The sequence below is a fragment of the Mesoplodon densirostris genome, chromosome 17, assembly GCF_025265405.1.
Source record: "Mesoplodon densirostris isolate mMesDen1 chromosome 17, mMesDen1 primary haplotype, whole genome shotgun sequence".
Taxonomy (NCBI): Eukaryota; Metazoa; Chordata; class Mammalia; order Artiodactyla; family Ziphiidae; genus Mesoplodon; species Mesoplodon densirostris.
The window spans coordinates 5,643,514-5,658,689 of NC_082677.1; the positions used below are offsets into that span (position 1 = coordinate 5,643,514).

Here is a 15,176-nt window from a genome sequence, read left to right on the forward strand (position 1 = left end):
CATTAGTGATCGTGTGTCTGAGCCATCAGATTAATAGAACCTGCAACACTATCTTTTCCCCTCCTCTCACATTCTCTTAAAACAAATAAAACAATACAGAGCAGAGGATGCTGGCAGAAAAAGGCGTGTTTAGACAGAATGGTTCCTGCCCCTTTTGCTCCAGGAAAAGGGCCTGGGCCTCCAGGCTGGTCACAGGGTCAGGCTGGGGGGATTTTGTTGGTAGGGGCGGTGACTTCTTGCCCAGGGAGAGACCTCGTGACGCCTTGGAGCCCATACTGAAAACTACTTCTTGTCTGAATGGCGACGGGGGAGTGGAGAAGGCTTTTCGGGGACTGAAGGCTGGGGTCAGCTCCTGGGACAATGGTGGAGGTGATCCAGCGTCCTGGCCACCTCTGTTTAGATAAGAGCTTTTCCGTGAGCGTCTTGGCCTGCGCCGCTTCCTGCTCTCGAGGGCCCCGCGGTCCATTCACACTCAGAACAAGGCCTGTCTTCCCAGCCTCTGCTTTCCTTCCTCCTCTCTCTCCTGCTCACCTCCCCCAAGAGCCCCAGAGACTCCCCCGCCCCTGACTCGCTCTCTTTTAGGGAATCTGGGCCAAGGCATCCCGACAACCCCACACCGGGTGACTAGGAGACCAAAGGGTGGGTACCTACTCGGTTACACCCAGATAGGAGCCTCGGAGAGGCCATCCATTTTCTTCATTCATTTTTCTGCCCTAGTGAAAGGCTGGTCAGCAGAGGAAGGGTGATTCGATAAATAAAAAAACCTTCAGGGAAATGTTAGGAGTGGCTACAAATAACATCCTTTAACACATGCAAGGAGTCTTAAGGTATTAACTCCAGTCGCTCAGTGAAGCATATTTCAAGCTATGGTTACGTTTTGTTCGCCTATTACTTATTAACACGGTGGTCAGTACGGAAAGGTCCAGAAGGCCTTCGGGGTGGGGGTAGGGAATCCCATTTAGCAGAAATTCTAGAGCTAGTCAGACCTGAGCTCAGATCATGGTTTTGCAACCGTCTGGTTATGGAACGCTGGATGGCAAGGTTGGGAGAATCATCGTCCGAGGGAATTGATCAGAGGACTTAACAGTCTTTTTAGTCCCTTGCATAGTTCTGAAATCACTGGGTCATGTCAGCCCACAGAATCACTTTTAATAAATTCTACATTGGTGTCATGCCACCGGTCACCAGGGGGGGAGGTGGTGATTACCAGTCCTGTGACACTCTCTGTACTAGAAATGTGGTTGAAGGGTTCGTCTGCTAAGACTACAGCACACAGAGGGTGAGAGGAGAAGTCATTCTGCTTGGATCTTAGCTCCCTGAGAAGTTGTACTTCTCCTGCTACGCTTTTATCTTATGGGCCCCTTCTCGCAAATGTCTATTACATGTCTCTTTCTCTCTCTTGACAGCTAACATGTAAAGCATGTGGGCCCTATCTCTGTCTTACCCCATTTTCATCCAGATTTGTTAAATTATTAATTGTACTTTTCTATGAACCACCTCGAATTCTCTGGGCACGGATGTGTTTTTAACATTGCCAACTCAAAGGAAGCAAAGCCCCATTACCACGTCTTACCAGTTTTCTTATAGGGATTAAAAAAAGAGAAGGGAAATAATTCAGAGAAGGTCTCTGTGCATCATCAAACATGCTGGTGAATGCTAAGTGAGTTCATTGGGGTAGCATGCTCGGCACAGTGCCTGGTCCACGGCAGACATGTCACTCATGTTAGCCGTGATTATCTGACCAGATTGAGAGCTACTTAAGAGTGGGGACTGGGTCTTATTCATCATCAGAACCTCAGGGCTTCGTCTAACGACCCGGGGAAGCAGAAGCGCACACGTGTCCTCGCTCAGCTACGGCCTGACGAGCAGAGCGAATCCCGATGACGCGTTAGATATGGACTCGAGCTCACGTGGGTGCCAACCCTGCCATCCGTCACTCACCTCAAACGTGCTGAAAAAGGGGACCCTGCTGACCCTCCAGTGACCTCACACATCCCGCCTCAACCAGGCGCTGTGTCACCATCATCAGGGCTGTCCGTTCCCAGCGAGGAGTATGAATGACCTGGGATGAACCCATCACAGCCTCTGACGAGTTGATCGTGGTGGACAGTTTCAACTCAAGCACTGATGCTGACATGTGGAGAAGCACCTTCTGGGCTAACAGAAAATAACTAACCAGCAGTGGTCTTCTCTTGTCTTCAATTACTAGCACCATTTGCTAGGCAATTACTAGCACTGTTTGATTCAAATAAAAATTAATTTGTTCACACACGTTCCATTTAAGAAGTAGAATCATGTCCTCTGAAAGAAGTGCAAGATTTATTTCCTTCCATTATTGAGGATATGGTTATTGAAGAGATAAGTCACATGCATGGAAAAATATCCGAAGACAACTGAGCACAAGCAAGTAAAATGTCCAGAGCCCATGCGCTACAGTAGGCCGGACAGTACGTGGGTCAATGAGGGTTTGAATAGCTGAGGCAGAATTCAGAAATGCAAGTAGGTCCAGGATATTACAGCTCCTCTAACTTCCTACATAACCTGAAGATTCTATCACTTCTGGTCCCATCTTAATTTCTTTGCTGTAAATCACCATAGTCAGAAGGCCTGTCCAAAGATGCAAGCATACTTCCTGGGAGAACATGAACCCGACAGCATGGATCGTTTTGTCAGATTGTCAGCGTTCACAGGATACCTGTGTGTATCTGATGCTACTTCAGAGGGAAGTAGCTTTGCAGTGGGCGGCCCCAGAGCAACCAAAAATATTGGAAAACTTTTAGCAAACAGACTTGGGCTAAGTACCACTGGGCTATGTACTTCATATATATCATCTCATTTAATTCCCCTAAACAACCTTAGGATGTCAGTGCTTTTACCTCGATTGTACCGATCAGGAAACTCGGACCCAGAGAGGTGGTTTACTTGGCCCAGAATCACCCAGCTGGTAGGCGGCAGTAGGCGGCAGAGCCGGGATTCAGGCTCCAGAGCCCACGGCCTTAAACTCTAGACTATACGGCCTTTCTGCATCCTCATGCCTTTTAAAAGTGGCTCTTGATGTCATCACACAGGCTTCTCAAAGCATATTTGCTTTCTGGATCATGAGCTTTTGACCAAAAATGATCCGACTTAATGTCTACATAGTTGCTACAACACCAAGCCTCACAGTGACAGATGAAGTGCTGGGTGGTGACATGCTTGGAGAGTCACTGGCTGGCTCGCTGGGATGAGGGAGAATCAAAACCAAATCTGGAAAGGGTGCTTCGGACCTGACGTAGACTTTCTTGAATGGGGGCTAAATAATATGCCAGCCAGTCCTTCTGCTTGAGCTCGCCTTCCCTGGCCAGTGCCCCGGTACCCTGCTCTCTGGTTACCAGGGTCCCATCCCCGGCCACCCACTGCGCTTACAGCGTGACGGACTTGTTCCTAACAAGGTCTTTGGAACTCTCTGTGCCTCATCTAGGAAATGGTAGTACCATAGTCCCCTGCGTCGTAGAAGTTCTGTTAGAATTAAATGAGATGATACATCTAAAGCACAGATTAAGCACTTATCCTAGAGACAGGTACTTAAAAAGTTTCAGCTCTAAGGAAAATAAAAATAGAAACCCTAGGCCCTGCAGTCTTCTAACTTGGCCATAACCTTCTGTTTGGTGCTAAGTAGCTTCTAAACACCCATTTTCGTTTTCCTCACCTTACTTATCCAAAGACTTTGTCACACTCACAAAAGAGGATTTCTCAATAAGGTAGCAATCCATGATCATCTCATGTGGTTTTCAGTGCTGAGGACAAGGCGTATGGAACATGAAAGGCCTAAGAAAAATGGGATAATAAGCAGCTGTACAACTTTTTAAAAGGCCTGAGTGAAAACCTGAGCCTTTGACCTTCTGACCTAGAAGGCGAGCTTCAGAGCTGCAGTGCACATAACACGGGCCGAGGACAGGAGAAAGAGCCCCACCCCCGAGTCTGTACAAGTCCATCACGCTGTAAGCACAATGGCGGCGGGGGGCGGGGAACCCTGCTAACCAGAGAGCAGGGTACTGGGGCACTGGCCAGGGAAGGCGAGCTCAAGCAGAAGGACTGGCTGGCAAATTATTTAGCCCCCATTCAAGAAAGTCTACGTCAGGTCCGAAGCACCCTTTCCAGATTTGGTTTTGATCCTCCCTCATCCCAGTGAGCCAGCCAGTGACCCTCCAAGCAACTCCTCCACCATCCTCTCCCCGTGTCCCTCTATCACATCTGTCCCTCCCCCTTTCCATCTGACCTCCCAGCACCTTTAGGACCCAGATCTCCCCTCTCCACAGTGCTCCCCCTTAACCGCAGTGCTCACCATCTGCCATCCACTGAAACCATGTTGGTTCGCTTATTCAACCAGATTATAAGCACTTCCCATGGGGACTCTATAATGTCGTGGTGGAAATAAGAATAAACAGGAATAACAGAACTCCAAGACTTGGGTCTAGTCCTGGGCTTGCCATTATCTAGCTGTGAGGTGAGGGATAATTATCTTTGAGCCTCAGTTTCTCATCTCTAAAACAAGCTTTTTTTTTAACCTCTAAAATGTCTTAAACTCTTTTTTCTTAATTTTTAAAAACTTTTCTTGGAGTATAGTTGATTTACAGTGTTGTGTTCGTTTCTGCTGTACAGCAAAGTGAATCGGTTATACATATACATACATTCACTCTTTTATAGATTCTTTTCCCATACAGGTCATTACAGAGTATTGAGTAGAGTTCCCTGTGCTATACAGTAGGTTTTTATTAGTTATCTATTTTATACATACTAGTGTGTATATGTCAATCCCAATCTCCCAATTTATCCCTCCCCCTTTCCCCACTGGTAACCATACGTTTGTTTTCTACATCTGTGACTCTATTTCTGTTTTGTAAACAAGTTCATTTGTATGATTTTTTTTAGATTCCGTGATATCATACGATATTTAAAATGTCTTAAATTCTTTTTTTTTTTTTTTTTTAAAGAAAATGTTGGGGGTAGGAGTTTATTTTTGCTGTGTTGCGTCTTCGTTTCTGTGCGAGGGCTTTCTCTAGTTGGCAAGCGGGGGCCACTCTTCATCGTGGTGCGTGGGCCTCTTACTTATGGCGGCCTCTCTTGTTGTGGAGCACAGGCTCCAGACGCGCAGGCTCAGTAGTTGTGGCTCACAGGCCCAGTTTCTCCGCGGCATGTGGGATCCTCCCAGACCAGGGCTCGAACCCGTGTCCCCTGCATTAGCAGGCAGATTCTCAATCACTGTGCCACCAAGGAATCCCCCAAAATGTCTTAAATTCTAAGCGAATGAATCGTTCAGAGTGACTAGATCCAGCCACACTGAGGCTGAGGTTTGCAGCCTCCGTGTGCCCGTTTCACGCACTCATCAGCTGTAAGCTCTCCCTCTTTCTCCTTCATCTCCTTTCATCAGTCTTCCATGAGCTCTGTGAGGCCCCTGGAGGGCTGAGTGCTTGCTGAATCCTGACCCAGAAAATTAATCCTGAACAATGAATGAGAGGGAATGGGACTTCCCTGCAAGAGATCAAAAACGCCTGCATGGTGGGAAAGTCACAGAGAGGAAAGTGGCCATAGGAAAAGCGCCAAATTAACTGTTTGACTTGCTGTCCTCCTGAGGTTGGTCCTATTTAGGCTCGCTCATCCCCTTGGGCTTTCTAGCCCCTCAGAGGGTCTCCTCCCACCTGCAGGTTTGGGGCCTGAACCAGCAGCTCATCATCCCTGGCTCCCGAAGAGACGGTCCTATGGGAGTCAAATTCCCCCAACTGCCGCTAACCTCCTTCTCCAGCCCCAGTTCAACTCTAACTCAGCCAGTGGACTCTGTGATCACTGGGGACAAGAGTAAACCCAAGAAGTGAGGCCAGTGCTCTCCTAACCCTGTCCCCTCGGGGATTTCGGTTCCTTTCTCGGGGAGCCCACGGCGATCCACTTGAGGAGTCCCATGGGTCACCAATGAATAGTAACCTTCTGAAATGCCAACCTACCTAGCCTCTCTTACTCCACGATCTGTAAACACCTGAGAAATAACTTTCTGAGCTTCAGTTTCCTTATGGGGAAATTATGGCCATGATGTAGAATTGCTGCCCAGATTAGGGATAATGTGGAAAGGGATGCGCGCAACGTTGGCACTAGAAAGGGCTGGTTGATGAAGTCTCTTACAGCTATTATCATGAAGTAGTCAACTGCATTCAAGGTGACCAAACATCCCATAAGGCTTCTAGAGAAGGTATGAAGAAGCAAGTATTGAAGCTCATTATGAAGCACTACCTGGGCCAGAGTCTAAATCCATCACACCTTTCCTTCTACTCCAATCCACCAGGTTCTGCTTTTTCACCTACAAAGGCAGTGAAGTTACATGATAAACCACAGACTAAGGTCCATATTTCAAGGAACAGTCTCCCAAGCCAATAGAGATATAACTAAAATGCAGTTTTCCAAGGAGAGGTGCATGTTTTACAAGTGATTTCTCCTCTTTATGTATGACTAAGGATCTTGTGTCAGGACAGGAGTTTCTAGATTCAGTCATGAAAATGCCCCTTCAATTTTTAAAAATCTGTGAATATGGGCCAAAGACAGTAGGAGAGGTTCTGCCAATCTTCCCAAATTGTGTGCCACTTCCTTCTGGTCCTCCTAATCCTGGGAAACTACACTGAACTTTGCTCAAAAGATCCCTCTAAAAACCATCCAGCATGGACTTCCTATGATTCAGCCTTTTGGTTTAATTTAAGCACATAATGATACGTTTGATAGGAATTACAGGAGACAGTTAATTAGGAACAATTATTCATCGGACTCCCTGAATTCCTACGAAGAGTGGGAAAAGAGGAAGAAATCTCGCAAAGTGTAGAAAAGTGGCAAAGAGGCATCTGGCAAACGAGCTCGCTCTCTGTTCTCAGGTCTTTGCATGAAGTCTTAATAAGGGCTGTTGTCAGAGTACTCACACGGGGTGGCAAGCACTTCCTCATCTCGTAATTATATAACAGAACGCAAGACGTTTCCCATTAGCAAGTGAGCAGTCACTTTTGGCTTGTGATGAAAGCTTCCCGGAGATGGCCAGATTTGCTCCGTTGTTTGTTTAAGCTCAAAGTCCTGCTCAAGTGGGCTTGGGGGGAAGTGGTCATCTTCAAAGTCCCCGTTTTGATTCAGGGTTTTGCATGTGGCAAGTTAAAATTCTCTGGAGCCTGCCTGGTTTGAGTCTGCATACCCATACACACACGAGACGTGGACACAAATTGTACGTATGCTTAAAAGGAGCGTGCTAAATATTAAAACGTATAGACTGTGGTCATATTTCCAAAAGAAAAGGTCTGCTTAAATTACAGCTTCCCTCAGACATTGACCTACCTCTAGCCCCCAGGAGATGTTGACTTTTTCAATGCTAAAATTGGTAAAACTTTCATTTTGTAGACAGAAAATCCAATACAAAACTGTTTCAGCATAGAAAGAGTAGACGTTCACGCTGGTAGTCAATTAAATTTGGGTCCTTGAATACATTTCTCATTAACTACTACCATTAGCAATTGTTTTGTTTTTGCCCTGTTAATTTTACAAACCCCACTGATGCACAAAACTGTGTCTCCCTCAAATGATCTGGACCTAACACATCCCTAATGATTCAGGCCTTCCTTTCTTTGCCAATTTGGTGACGTAAACAATAGAGAAATGCAATTAGGCAACTTCTGGGAGTTCCTAGATGCCCCTGTCCTCCCTTATTTTGTCGGCCACCCCCTGCCACCCCTCCCCCACAGAAACTCCTGGCACACTTAGTCCTGGAGTGGTCTCCTCACACTCATGCTGAGCAAAGGAAGTGTTCCAGAAATGGGGAATCAAAGTGTGAGGCAGGGAATGTTATTTTCTCTCTCTCTCTTTCCTTTTTCTTTTTTTGATTGAAGTCTAGTTGATTTACAGTGTCATTACAGGGAATATTATTTTCTATCAAACGTCTAAACCCATAATTATTTGAGACTCCAAAATCTGATTTACTTTATAGGGTTTTGGAAGCAGGTCCTTGAGATTCCATGGATGCCTATTAGGCTTTTCTTAGCAAACCCACAATTTTAGCTAAGAAAGTAATAAAGAATACGCCAGTCCCTCCACCTTCCCTGAGGTGAGAATCCAGCTACAGGTTTTTTTGCATTCTGAAGGGGTTCACTGGCAAAACACCAAGTGAGTCAAGCAAAGCTTTAGGGCTAACGGGGCAAAGAATGATAATGCCTCGGTCTGTATGGGCTGGACCCAAACTGACAGAGGTCGTCCAGGTTGACACTGAGGAAAATAGGGATTGGCACCAGTGGTGGAAGAGCTGCTGCATTTTTTCCCTTAATGGGTGATTATTGACATTTACTGCGTCAGTTCTGTGCCACGGAATACGTAATCACAAGTAAGACGTTTCTTATGACCACTCTGTTTTCAGCAGTTGTTTCGTTTCTGTTAATTTGGCCCTGAGCGTCAGAGTTAATCCTCAGGTCCAGTGGCTTTATAATGTGTAAGAAGCAGAAGGAAAACAGTGTGCAACAACTAGGAAACCATTTCAAGCTTCTTTGAAAGAAGACGTAATTTTAAGTGAATTTCTCACTTCACTCGTTACTCAGTGGGTATTATAGGAAAGGGGAAGCACGGCAGTTACCATTCACAGAAGGGGAAATTGAAGCCCAGATTAAATAACTGGCCAAGGTCACACAGAAGTCAGGGACTGGGCCAAGAATAGAACCCATTTCCTTGATTCCCAGGTCTCTATCCCTGAGGCTGTGGAAGAGAGATCCTGCAGGTCCGTATAGAGAGAGGATAAATAATCACCAAATAGATCTGACTTTACGTAATTAAACAAATTCTAAACACAAATGTTACGTGTCTTTGTTTGGCACATGGTTGGTGCCCAATCAATATCTGTGTGATAATAGACGGTTGACAGTATATTCAGACTGAATACTGACCATGTGCAAAATGCACTGTAAGATATGGGCAATGTCAACACGGGAGAAGTAGCAGATTTCTCTCTACCTATTTTTATTGGTCATCACAGATAGTGGATGAAGGAAATGAGACTTACACAAAGAATCTAATACACCTAACATTTTTTCCATTAAAGAACGATGATATAGGGACTTCCCTGGTGGCACAGTGGTTAAGAATCTACCTGCCAATGCAGGGGACACAGGTTCAAGCCCTGGTCTGGGAAGATCCCACAGGCTGCGGAGCAACTAAGCCCGTGCGCCACAACTACTGAGCCTGCGCAATAGAGCCTGCGAGCCACAATTACTGAAGCCCACGCGCCTAGAGCCCGTGCTCCACAACAAGAGAAGCCACTGCAATGAGAAGCCTGCACGCCGCAGCTAGAGAAAAGCCCGCACGCAGCAACGCAGCCAAAAATAAATTTATATATATAAAAAATAATATATGCAACTCTATCACTGTAATTTATTTATGACCTGGAAGTGATAATTTGTGATGGTTAGATGGGGAGAGGGAATTAAAATAGCCCGTGATCTAAAGAATGTCTGTTCTAAAACCCAAACTGCCGGCCTTAAACCTCCTTATAGAAAAGAACCAGACTGCCCTTTCCCCATTCCTCCTGGGTTCCTCAAATCCATCTCTCTTCCAGTCCCTAAAGAGGGGCCCCTCCCAAAGACTCTAATACTGTTCCTTGTTCCTTTACAGGCCATCCTCCGTTGAGTGGGCAACCTTATCCGAATAAGGTTTCCTGTGAGACTGGACCAGCACTGTGGCAAAGCTTATCCAGGACCATGAGATCAAGACCAGCTCACTGCGTGGGCGGTTAGTAGTCCTACTTAGTTCTTCAAAATGCAGGGGGAGGTGAATTTCTCGAAGGCTAGCGTGGGCTCCCCGAGCAGGGGTCAGCTCGCTCACGTCCTGCTCTGCCCTATCCCAGCCTCGGCCAACCCACAGGTCAGAACCACTTCCTCCTATGGCGGGAAACAAATGAATGGGGCGGGCCACCCAACTGGGGAGTCACTTTATTCCCCCTTGATACACTTGAGCTTCTTCTCACTTTTGCCTAGCTCATCTACATGGCCGTTTTCTTTTTTCTTCTTCTGAAAAATCATAAATTCCATTTTCCTCAATTCTATAACCCAGACCTACTAGAGATTTCTATTTCTAAGACACGGCAAAATTACATTTTACTTTCCACAGTTTGTGTTCACTTCTCAGAAATATTAGGTAAACATTTCTCACTGTTGTGAAACTAGGTCTACAGTAGGCAGAAAATTCTTTTCAAGTTCCTTAAAAGTTTCAGAGCTTTATTGAGAGACATTTACCCTAATGCTAGCAATAATTATTACAACCTTGCATTACGTCCATGGCACTCTGTACCTTTCCCAAATACATTGCCTCACTGGATGCTCATATTCTCTCTATGAAGTATATGGAATTACCTCTATTTCATATGAACAGAAGCTGTAAACTACACACATGTGAAAGGTACTGTAAGTTCACCATCCTTCTGTGTGCTCCCTGGGTTTATGCTCAGGCTGACGTGGGGCAAGTTTAGGACAATCTATTTAAGGAGTCGCTGCCAGCTGCTAAGCATGAGAAAATTAATAACTTATTTTCATGTTTTTAAAAATTCAAAAGAAATAGTCTACTTCTACTACTTTACCACCCACATCTGCAGAAAAGTAAAAGGAGGGAAAGATTCTGCTTTATTTCCCCTCAGCTCATTACATACATGAGTTTAAAAGTAACCACCCCTCCCCCACCCTTATTCTTAATGTTTTATGAGAACAAATTCTAGGTAAATCAGAAACCACAGTTTAAAAATGTGGTAAGCTGCTGAGTTATGTTCTTTTTAAAAAAGGAGGAAGTTTCCGTTAAATTTATTTATGGCTCTTAATACCCACAAAGATGAACTAGTTGAGCAGTTCTGATCGTTTTAAAAAAATATATTTATTGGATTCCAGAAAACTATACAATTTAAGTCTGAACGTCTTTACTTTAGACCCATTAACCAGTGGGCCATATTAAACCAATTAATAATTTTGAGCTACTGAAAACATATACCTTCTAACCTCAAAACTAATGCTTTGGTTGTGGTCCTTATATAGATAGATCCCTTAACTAGAGCCTCAAATTTAAATACCAAGAACTATTCTACATATTCAAGAGTAATGTGTATATATTAATCACCTAGTCTCTTTTGACAATGATGCGCAGATACCACTCTGCAAATACGTACTATGTAACCCAGAATAAGTAAGATTTTTAAAATTCATGGAATTGAACATCCCTTATTCATGTCACTAAAATTCCTGTCTGCAACTGAAATTAAGTATGTAAAATAGATTTATATAAAGACATATTTGAAAAATTTTAGTAGTAAACGAGGGCTTCATTATTTACCTGTCAGTTTGAGCTTTTATCTCTCTGCAGGGTAAAATCAAATTCTCCTATTTGCTTTCTAGTGCACAAAGGTCCCATGTATCTTTCTGAAAATATTTCTGCGTTAAATGTACTGATTTAACCACCAAGCATCAAATCTGGACCTGACACAGGTAAGCTACTCAGTCTACTGACTTTAAAAATGAGAGCTTCTTAGGGATATGCACATTTCCTGAAGATGATTTCAAGCAACAATTTGAATCACCACTGAAAGAGTTAAAGCTTTCATTTCTGATCTGTCTTGTGATAGGTTAAAAAAGAAAGAAAAAGAAAGAATGCCTTTAACATTAAGAGAATAAGTCAAATGGCCAACAAACATCTACTGAAGATGTAAGGTACTGCTCTGAATTTTGAGAGAATTCCAAGAGGAATACGCTATCTTTCCATGCCTCGGAAAGCTTACTCTGTAACATGGGAGAAGGATCCCATACACCACAAAGAAATCAGAAGGAGAGATGTAACGTTTACAAAGTTTCGCTCCAGCTGACCTCATTCCCCAAACCATATTTTATTAGCATTATTCAAATCTAACTTTATAATATTATGTTCTATCATTCATAATTGTTATTTTCTCAGAGTTACTAGCTCTAATCCCAAACAGAACTCAAATTTTAGATTTGCTATTGTCAAAACAAAACTTAAGAATACCTTAAAAAGGCTGTTATTCCATAAAAATTCAACTCTATACCTTTATCCAAACCTAACAGCTTAAGTTAGTTATTTTAAATTTATTTGCAAGTTACGTTAGCACAAATACTTAAAGGGACAAGTCCATAAATATGGATGTCCATCTCCAAATCAGCAAAATAAATAATATAAAATCTCAGTAGATCTCACTTTCTTTGGGGTTGAACGATCACAGTGGTAAAGAAGGTATTCAAGATATGCATATTCTTAGCAAATTCAAGATATTTCTGTTCTTAGCAAATGATTCACTCAGATGAGAAATCAGGTGTGTGGAAATAGCTACTACTCAGGAATTCCACAACTTACCAGTAACTTTCACGATCAGAATGATATGCCTTAAAATACTAAAACACACGATGAAGACAAGTTGAAATTGCAAGAAGAATCTAGAAAACCAAATAGCCTCTTCTGTTTGTGCCAGAATTACGTCACATTTCTTTTTTATCAAGCTAATTAAAACAAACTGTAATTCTCCCAACCACTCTGCTAGTGGAATTAAAAGCAATAAAGAAAATATTTGGCCTAATGATAATTCTTGAGCAGTCTCAATACTATCTTACTTGATAGTAAGATAGACTGATAGTTGCACCTACCAATTCTATTCCTGTCCTTCAAATTTGCTCCTGTGAACTATCATTAGTATCAGTCCTCTAGACTAAACAGTAATGGAAAACAACAAACAAACAGGGCTCGGTCATCAACAGGAAACACTGCACAGTTAACCAAGGGCAGGGCTGAATTCATTCAGCAGATACACCCTGAGCTTCTGTGTGTGCCAGACACGGTGCCAGCCCCTAAAGACAGAGAGGTGTGAATCAGCTCCTCGCTTAGAGAAAAGACAAGTGTATGCACACCTTGTGACGTGATAGTGGTGTCAGCGAAGTGCTGTTCATGCTGAGAGGGAGAAGGGGGCCTGAATGAGAAGTCTGGAGGGTGGGGAAGGTGACGGCATTGTTGAGCCCGGAAAGACAGAGGAGGACCTCTTAGGAAGCAGAAAATGCATGGAAGCTCATTTCCGACAGAGGAAGGAGCACGCTCAGAGCCTAGGAAAGGTAATGATCTTCAGCAGTGGGAAGATCTGATGCCAAACTCGGTGCTTACAGAGTGGGAAACGGGGAGACCAGTGTAACTGATGCAGTGGTGGGGCCAAAGTCTGGGTGTCCTCGGTTGGAAAGCAAGAGAGGCGAGTTCCAACCTGAGTTCCAAAGAATGGCTCACAGGGTGACCTCCATTCTGTCCCTGTGTTCCTAGCCTTAAACTGTAAGCTGGAGAGAAAAACTATGAAACGGTTAGACATGGGTAAGGAAGAAGAGTAGATATATTGCCTACCTTTTCCCAAGGCAGGAAAGCCTCTGGCCCCAGTGGACCGCACGTACCACCTGCCAGCTCCCATAAGACCCTTGAGTCCAGGTGTCAAAAAGTATTCGAAAGTTACTCAAGCAACGAACTGTCCCTACCTTGCTTTGGAATGATTATGGTTACAGGGATGCCAGAACCACGTGATGGTAGGTTGAGGGATACCGTAAATGGTGCAAGTCAGGATTTGTCGGCTGCCCAGTGGGTACAGAGTCGGGTATGGAAACGATGATACGGCCTTTTCATAAATCTGGGGTTTCACTGAAAGGAGAAAATAGGACAGAGGTCAAGAGCCGTTCTCATGACTCCCTCCTGGACCACAGCGAAGGACCCCATTCTCGCTGGGGTTGCTGTCAGGGAAACACGCATGGACAGAACCCTCGGACCTGTCACTCTAATGCCAACTGAAAAGAGTATGTACATTCCGACCACCATGATAGAAAGAAAATCATATTGCTTATGGAAGAAAACAAGCAACCGTGAAATAGTTGAGATGGGGAATAAGTGGTTTTTAAAACAATTTTTTTAAAATGTTGCTTTCTTTGTTACACTGACTTTTGACACAAATTTCACCCCCACCAGAACTAAAAGAAAGTCTGAACAGTGAACTTACCATTGACAATTAGAGTGGCAGTGAGGTTTTTGAACACATTTGACTGCTTTAGACCCAGCAAGATTGTATAATCCCCTGCATCTTCGGCAGTCACATCTTTGATGATTAACGAATAGCCACGAACCAAATAGCGGGCAGATTTCTCAGTGGCTGGTAACCCATCTTTTAACCTGTGGTGAAGGGCACGATCAGTCAGTCATTTCACATTGCCTCTCCAGTATCACCTTAACGTTGCCGTTTAAGGATGTGAGATCCAGTTTAGACATCTTGAGCCTTGGATCCTCAATATTCATTTAAAACATTTAGACACTGACTTTTTAGTAAAGCCCAGTGGGATTTTTTAGACTGGGAAACACTTCATGCTGATTGGCAAAGAAGTAAGCCAAAAGAAAGACAAGTGACGGTTTAATGTACCCCCACGGACACTGGTCACCACTGTGACTTAAGTATAAACCCAGAAGCACAGGCTGATTCCATCTGAGATGTTTTTCAGAGTTCTCCATGAGGCTCCATCAGCAATACAAGGGTCATTGTGAGTCAGATCAACTAGATCACTTCTCCAGATAAAAATAAAAATAGATTTTCCTATTGTGGCCTCATGTGGAGTTCTTATTAGTTATATAAATGGTCACACCAGTTGCCCTTTCATAAGCTAGAGTGAAACCAAGATTATCAAGGTTCTTTCCCCTGGGGAAGAAAAGTGAAGGCAAAGAACTCAAACAAAAGGTATGAACTTAAAAAGAATTTTTTTAAACTGCAGCGACAGACTTAATGCCTAGATACCATGCAGCTGCATACAGAACGGAGAGTCGGGCTTGGAAGGTTGCCCTGGCTCTCCCACTGTGTGCCTTGAACTTATCCATCTGAGCCTCAGTTTCCCCGAGTTTCTCAAAGATCTCTTTTACTGTAAAATTCTATGATTTCATTAAATGACAGTTCTTTCAATGGGCATTTTTCATCTGTTAGTAGGAATTTACTGTGTTCTGCATAAAGCTGTAATATTAGGAACGGCACTGGTTCATAGTCATGCTTGTATTACTTAGTCATGCAAACAAATTCCCATTACTAGTGGGTCTCAGTTCCAAAGCAGCTAAAATGCCTATGCTCTATTTTGTGATTACGAATCCCA

General features: G+C 43.8%; 1 protein-coding gene across 3 annotated transcripts in view; it reads right to left on the bottom strand.

Annotated features, from left to right (window-relative positions):
• FLT1 (fms related receptor tyrosine kinase 1) overlaps positions 1 to 15,176 on the bottom strand; it is a 177,545-nt gene that overhangs the window by 100,941 nt on the left and 61,428 nt on the right. For 2 of the 3 annotated variants that reach the window (XM_060080177.1, XM_060080178.1), the window contains exons 9-10: positions 14,048 to 14,217; positions 13,536 to 13,695 (exon numbers count right to left, since the gene is read on the bottom strand). In XM_060080177.1, the coding sequence (XP_059936160.1) occupies positions 13,536 to 13,695; positions 14,048 to 14,217 (330 nt within the window). Of the gene's footprint in view, positions 1 to 13,535; positions 13,696 to 14,047; positions 14,218 to 15,176 lie in introns of those variants that run through there. The other variant, XM_060080179.1, reaches the window with a different exon arrangement.